The 6,966-nt window shown below is 38.2% G+C and overlaps 1 protein-coding gene across 1 annotated transcript; it reads left to right on the top strand.

Moving 5' to 3' along the window:
• The first annotated feature begins 3,825 nt into the window (after nt 1-3,825).
• Nucleotides 3,826-6,965, top strand: LOC308379333 (charged multivesicular body protein 4b). The gene is made up of 5 exons (XM_080856423.1): nt 3,826-4,104; nt 4,757-4,934; nt 5,038-5,152; nt 5,331-5,457; nt 5,794-6,965. The coding sequence occupies exons 1-5, from the start codon at nt 3,921-3,923 to the stop codon at nt 5,862-5,864; spliced, it is 675 nt and encodes a 224-aa protein (XP_080712549.1). The 5' UTR covers nt 3,826-3,920; the 3' UTR covers nt 5,865-6,965.
• Nucleotide 6,966: the final 1 nt, after the last annotated feature.

Genomic DNA, 6,966 nt, shown 5'->3' with positions numbered 1-6,966 from the left:
TTATAAAACCTTGGTTCTATTGTTGTAAAAGTCTGTGTTTCATCCAGATATTGATTTATATATTTCCATGTTTATGTGAGTGTCTGTGAGCGTGTGTCTGTGTGCACGCCAACACTTTGGGAAGTGCAGTTTTTAATTTGGGAGGTTTTGGGTTTCAGTGTGATTATTTCCCCTTTACAGCCCTTGTTAGGAGCTATGTTTTATACTTTCAACACACAACCAAAGAAATGCTAATAAATTTGGAAAAGATTTCTGTTTTCTTTTAGTTTCATTATCCTCATTGTTTTGTTTGGTTTTATTTTTTGGGTTATTCTTTTTTTGAAGCTACCTCACGCTAGCAAAACAAAGTAAGAGTTAGCCTGAGGTGAGGCTGAACATGCATGAGCCTTGTTGAGATGACCCCCCCCCCCCCCCCCCAACCCCCTTCAGAAGGTGCTATGACTTTTCAAAACCAAACATCCATCTTTGTTAGAGGTCCCAGAATCCCCCCCTTCCCTACTTGCCTCACACTGCACACACACCCTGCGCTGGGAGCCCGGAACTATCCGGAATGATCAGAGGAATGAGGGGCTCCTCTGGGACAGCCGGAGTTTGACACCCACATAGCTCCCAGGATAGCTTCCCCTCTCCGAGAGCCAGGGTGTGTCTCTACGTGTGAGGGTGTGTATATTTTTTGTTATTAATATTATTATGATCATGATCATTTTTTATTTTGTATTTTTTTTCCTTTTTGGGAGGGTTTTGATTTTGTTTTGTTACGGTTTAATTAATGTAAATTGGAAAATAAAGTATAAAAAAAACAAGGAGTAATGAAGTCAATTTTAATTGTTTTTTCTTGAAGGTTTACTTTCGTTTACATATTTGTACAGAAATCTGTACTTAGTTTGCATCAACAAGTAGTTAGCAGCCTCTTTCAAATGTAATACATTAATTGCAAAGCTCTGTGAGAGTAATGGTATACACAATTCACCTTCAGATTCCCATATCACAACACAAAGTGACTCATTGAATGGTCCTTGTGCTTTTTAGATATTTGGTTTACATTTTTAAGTAGACTAAAAGAGTCTTCACAAACTGGATCCATATTATTTCCTTTCATGAATGAACACTAAATTAGATTATCTTAACTTTAGTAGTAAGTGCTAACTATATAAAGGAGCACAGCACTTCACTTTTTAAGGCACACAAGAAAAAAGAGAGATAAATCTAAATCTAATTGAGGAATGGAGACTGTTGAAAGTCCTCATTAACATTGCATTGACGTCAGTTTGTTTTCAGCAAGTCTGAGTCTGGAATCACAAGCATTTTATATTATCCTATAGAAATCTATGTGTTAAATTCTAGACATCCTTTGTTATTCCACGGCAGGCTATACACAGGAGCGCAGTTATATTCCAAACATAGGTCCTTCAGAAATCTTTCCATACAAGTGGCCAGCACTTGATATCAATATGAACATATGAGTAGTCACTAATGAAAAATGTTAACATCATACAGATCACCATAGTGTCTACTGATGTACTGCACTGTTTTGTTTACAGAAGAAAAGTCAACTCCCTTAGCAACCACTCATCACATTTAACAGCAGATGTGAATTGAGAGGTATATAGCACAACTGAATGAACGGAATATAGAGAAAACATGTTTCAACTTTTGATAATGTGAATATGGACGATCCATGATATACAGGGGCACTGTGGGTTCCTGCACAGTCACGAGAAGCCAACAGAAATCCTACACAGGCCCATGCTTGGTCCTCAGCATCTATTGCATGGAATCACCAAGGGATGTTTAAATGCCCAGAAAGCCAAGTGTTTCTGATGTCTAACTTTTATATGTAATATTCAGAGGGGCAGCTGTGGCCTACTGGTTAGGGTTTCGGGCTGGAAACCGTAGGGTTGGCCTGTTCAATCCCCGACCAGTAGGAAAAATGTGGGCGGGGGAAGTTGTAGACCACTGCTCTCCCAGGCCCACATCCACAGCAAGGCACCTATCCCCAATCACTGCTCTGGGTTAGTGTGCTTCACTGTGTGCTGGATGGGTAAAATGCAGAGATAGAATTCAGAGTGTGTGTGTGTGTGTCACGATCTCTGCCATAAACATAGTCACTAGGGCTCATTTACATTCCATTTCATTTAATTTACATTTCACCCTGCATTGAGCATTTAACACTGAGCAACCTGAGGAAATGTTATGGTATAACACAATAGACAAACAGATGGAAAAGTACCTAAAAACACATTCAATGCTCAATGGTCTAAATATCATAAATATACATTATTATTTATTAGTCTCATGTGGAATTGTGTTTTTAAAATCATGCATAATTGTATTTCTATATAATATCAACTCATACATAAGTTTCACACATTATTTTATCAGTGGGTACAAGTCTTGTGGTCTTCAAACCATTTACTCAGTCAAAGCTGATATCTGTCATCAACATACATTTCCACATGACAACCACCAACTTATCAGAGATGCAGTGATAGTGCGCATGAATTTAGTGGATGTTTTTAATATAATTCGTTGTGTTTATTGTCACATATAACCATAAAATAAAAAAACATACCCTTGGACCAATGATACACAAGGTATTTGTGAAGTGAGGGCCTAAAATAGAGCCATAAGACTATAGAACAATATTAGTATATTTAAAGATGACTTTTACTTGACAATCTATTGTACTCAAAATATGTTGATCCTTGAGTTACAAAAGCTGTTTTCTCAGATTAATTCACTAGATGGCGACATTTCTCTTCGAGCATGAAATTAACAAAATGGTATATAACCAGGAAATGGGGATTTAGGGGTCATACATCTTTGATCAGTTGTATTTTAGGGAGGGAATCAATCACATCAGAGTTTAATTAAGTAATTTGTGGCTTATCTTTATCTTTAACATGAATTATCAATGAAAACTAAACAAATAGTTGATATTGAAGGAATTCAAATTGAAAGAGTTCAGTCATGCAGATTCCTTAGCAACATTATTGACAGTTGGAACAACTTCACATGGTTGTACTTCTTAAGGAAATAATGGTACTTTAATGTTTTATACAATGATGTCCATTTTTTGTAAAAGCCTGCTTAAATTCAGTTTTTCAAGTAACTCTGGTAATATATCGAAGGATGATAAAGGTACAGCAAATAAGATCAAAAAAGCTCAGTCAGTCATTGGTTTGAAACTAAAGATTGAATTAGGAAAAACCCTATAATGATTCTCTTAAATAACTTACTTGAAAGGTGAAAAAGTGTGTTACACATTTTCAACAATTAAATCTAATGCAAAGGTTTGGGAAAGTGTTGATTTGATCTATAATTTTAAATATTTTTCAATCAGATTTTTTAATAGCCAGATAAAGGATATGCTGTGATCAACTAGTAGTGAATTCATTGTTTGTTTATTATTATTATTACTATTTTTATTATTTTTGTTGTTATTATATTTATTTTTATTTAGTATGTTGTGTGTTGTTTATTTTAGATGTGTATGTTAAGGCTACACTTCCCATACATAGAAATAAACAATATGCTTCCCATATAGGCTAGGCCCCAGCTACATTCAATCCAGTCCAGTACTTACTCTACATAGAAAACCAAATAGTTCACTTCATTTTGAAATTGTTAAATTATATGGAATTAATCCAATTCTAAACTTCACCCTGTGCCTTTTCAATTCAAGAGCAACGTTCAGTAGGTGTGTAGCATTGATTTAGCCGGAACACCAAACAGCCAAAACCAGTTCTTCACTTCCTCCTGCTGGTGGCGATAAAGCACCACAGTGGAAAATGACGTCATCAGGCCTAAACGCGGAAATAGAACATCAACAAGGCAGACGAAGACATAGCTAGTCATACTCAGTGGCGTTTAGCTAGGTGTTTAGAGGAAAGGTTTCGATTTTGTCCTTTTTATTCAACATGTCTGTGTTTGGGAAGTTGTTTGGTGGAGGGAATAAAGGAGGGAAAGGGCCAAGTCCGCAAGAGGCTATCCAGAAACTTCGTGAAACAGAGGAGATGTTAACCAAAAAACAGGAGTTCCTAGAGAAAAAAATTGAACAGGAACTTGTCACTGCTAAGAAAAACGGCACGAAAAACAAACGAGGCAAGTTCAATTTTGTAAATCTCTTGGGATTTATTAAGAGATCTAAAATATTTCAACACAGTGCTACTTTTAAAATAATGATTTGTATCTGCTTGATGTTGGCCAATTGGCTTGCAACGCCTTGTGAAACTTTCATGTCAGATAGCAAGCTAGCTAGCGATAGTTGGCAAGATACCGATAATCATTGGTAGTAATGAAGCTGCATAACGTAAGGTGACGAATTGTCAAAGAAACGTATGGTATTATAGCCCTGTTGGGTGTAAAATAATGTTTTGTGTATACCAATGAACTGGCTAATTAAGTTGATATCGCTAGCTAGCTAACATTAGTTAGCAACATAGTCACAGGACTCCGATTTGACATTCAGTTGTGTTCAGCAGGGTAGATGGCTGAAGTTGTCCTGCTAGCTAACAAGTAACATGGCGATCCTGTTTTGTGTCCTTTAAACTACACCGTGTAATACACTATCTGGTGTTGGACAGTTGCGTCAGTGTGACATAACTCACATGACAAATGTGTGGATACTTGACGTAAGAAAGAAACGGGGTGTGGTGTTCCATGCCTGTAGCTCAACTATCAGTTAACTTCTGTTGATCACTCCCGTAACCGTAAGCCTGTGTACATGTCTGTAACCTGTGTACTCGCAACGCAGCTGCCTTACAGGCACTGAAGAGGAAGAAACGCTATGAGAAGCAGCTGGCACAGATCGATGGAACTCTGTCCACCATCGAGTTCCAGCGAGAGGCTTTGGAGAATGCCAACACTAACACCGAGGTGCTCAAGAACATGGGATTCGCAGCAAAGGCTATGAAGTCCGCCCACGAAAACATGTAAGTCCTTTGATGAAATTAACTCGCTGTCTTTTTCCCTATCTGATGGTTCCTGGTTGTTTGTGTATTTGCTAAACTATGTAACGATTCCCTGGGGTTACAGGGACATAGATAAAGTGGACGACTTGATGCAGGATATCACAGAACAGCAGGAGCTTGCTCAAGAGATCTCAGACGCTATCTCCAGACCTGTTGGTTTTGGCGAGGACTTTGATGAGGTAGGTGTTTGTAGGACGGACCACCTGTGGACGTTATTGTAGAAATCAGAAATCCCCCCCAATAAATTGAATGTGGTAGAAATGGTTGACACTCAGTTCAAGTCTTTGGTTTAGTAATGAAGGGATAGGCATGTTTTTGCAATGCTCTGTGGGGTAAGAATGTATTTCCCCTATTTAGGATGAGCTGCTGGCTGAACTGGAGGAGTTGGAGCAGGAGGAACTAGACAAAAACCTGCTGGAAATTGGCGGGACAGAAGATGTCCCATTACCCAGTGTGCCTTCCACTTCTCTCCCTTCCAAACCAGGTCAGATTTCCGTGGCTCTTAAGGGTTCTTACTTGTCTCCAGAGAAGTAAGAGAGTTCTTTCTTGTTCTCTGTAAAACCTTTAAGCTAAGATGTACCCTTAAAGGTCCCTTTTTAAACCTTTTGCCAATGATGGTATATATGCGAGCTACATCCTTTGCTATTTTTGTGTCCAGGGTCAAATGTAAAAAAAAACATGTTGTGGTAAAAATTGGTTCTTCAAACGTTGCTAGGTAGAATCCCAGAAGGCGTTTTGAGAGGTCAAACACAGAATCCCTTTTGGATCTGTATTCAGTGTCTCAAAAGCTGTGATTTACCTTTCTGTCTTCTTTTTCTAGCCAAGAAAAAAGAGGAGGAGGATGACGATGATATGGAGGATCTCAAGGCCTGGGCAATGGAGGCAATGTAACCCCAGTCACCTTAAGAGGAAGATAGGATGGGACGTTCTGCTTTCTTCACAGGGGATCTAAAGGAACCGGACACGCTCACAAAGTTCACACTACATTACATCAACAGCTCAAAATCCTATCCTATGCCCAGTGCTACCTCAGCAGGCCACATTTAAGTTGGCCAAAACATGGGTAGTGCATCTTTGGGCAAACGTGCTCAAAATGTCCTTTCAAAATAATTTAGTTGTCCTAAATACAAAGTAACCCAAGGGAAACTAAAAGGATATTAATATTTTGAAATGAGTTGTGTGTTGATTCAGTTTGTACGTGTTGCTTTAGAATAGGTACAAGGCAAAATAGGATGTTTTAAATATATACATATACATTTCCCCCCAGTTGATGGAGCCTTAATTTGATACTTGTGAAAGATCCTTACTTTTTTGTTCTCCTCTCAGAGGACAGGTTCTTAGACTATATACACTGTATAAACTCATTGGGCTATTTAAGAGTGGACAGTGGTGTGTTCCGGCAGGTTGGTTTCCAGAGATGTGTGTGTGTGTGTGTGTGTGTGTGTGTGTGTGTGTTAGAGAGAGTGTGATGTATGCAGAGGTGTCTATGAGATGAGTTGGCATGCTTGCTTTTGGATTTTGTTTACTTCCTCCCCCTTCCTTCCCCGTTGAAGCACCTCCAGTGACAGTTTTTATTTATCCCAACTGCTAATAATACTATACATATTATTTACATTCAAGGGTGACTTTATTCTAAGAGGAAAAATATTGATTTGATCACTCCTGAAAAGCTACCAAGATTGCTCTGTCGTCCATTCACCAGCTGCATGCTTACTTGCTTGGGAAAGGTTTCATCTCTCATCTACAAACTGTTGTTGAAAGCAACTACCATACAAGAAGCAGAAAGTACTTAATGGTTTATAATTATGAAGGATGTAAAATGACATAAGCATTGTCATTTAGCAGGACGAAGAGTTTAGTATACACAATACATCCATGCTGTATATTTTCGATATATAAAACAAGGAGGGTGAGTGGCATGTGTATATTTGTATGTTTTAATGATCCAAAGGACACACCTGTTCAGATAATCATTAAACTTTTTTGATCTTTT

This window comes from Sprattus sprattus (genome assembly GCF_963457725.1).
Source record: "Sprattus sprattus genome assembly, chromosome: 18".
Classification (NCBI taxonomy): Eukaryota; Metazoa; Chordata; class Actinopteri; order Clupeiformes; family Clupeidae; genus Sprattus; species Sprattus sprattus.
This window is presented reverse-complemented; position numbering and strand designations above follow the sequence as displayed.

Bases quoted from the DNA above. Each gene is read 5' to 3' on its own strand.
- LOC308379333 (XM_080856423.1), top strand. From the start codon at position 3,921: ATGTCTGTGTTTGGGAAGTTGTTTGGTGGAGGGAATAAAGGAGGGAAA. The intron at 4,935-5,037 runs GTAAGTCCTTTG...CTGGGGTTACAG, and splicing joins AAGTCCGCCCACGAAAACAT to GGACATAGATAAAGTGGACG. The intron at 5,153-5,330 runs GTAGGTGTTTGT...TCCCCTATTTAG, and splicing joins TTGGCGAGGACTTTGATGAG to GATGAGCTGCTGGCTGAACT.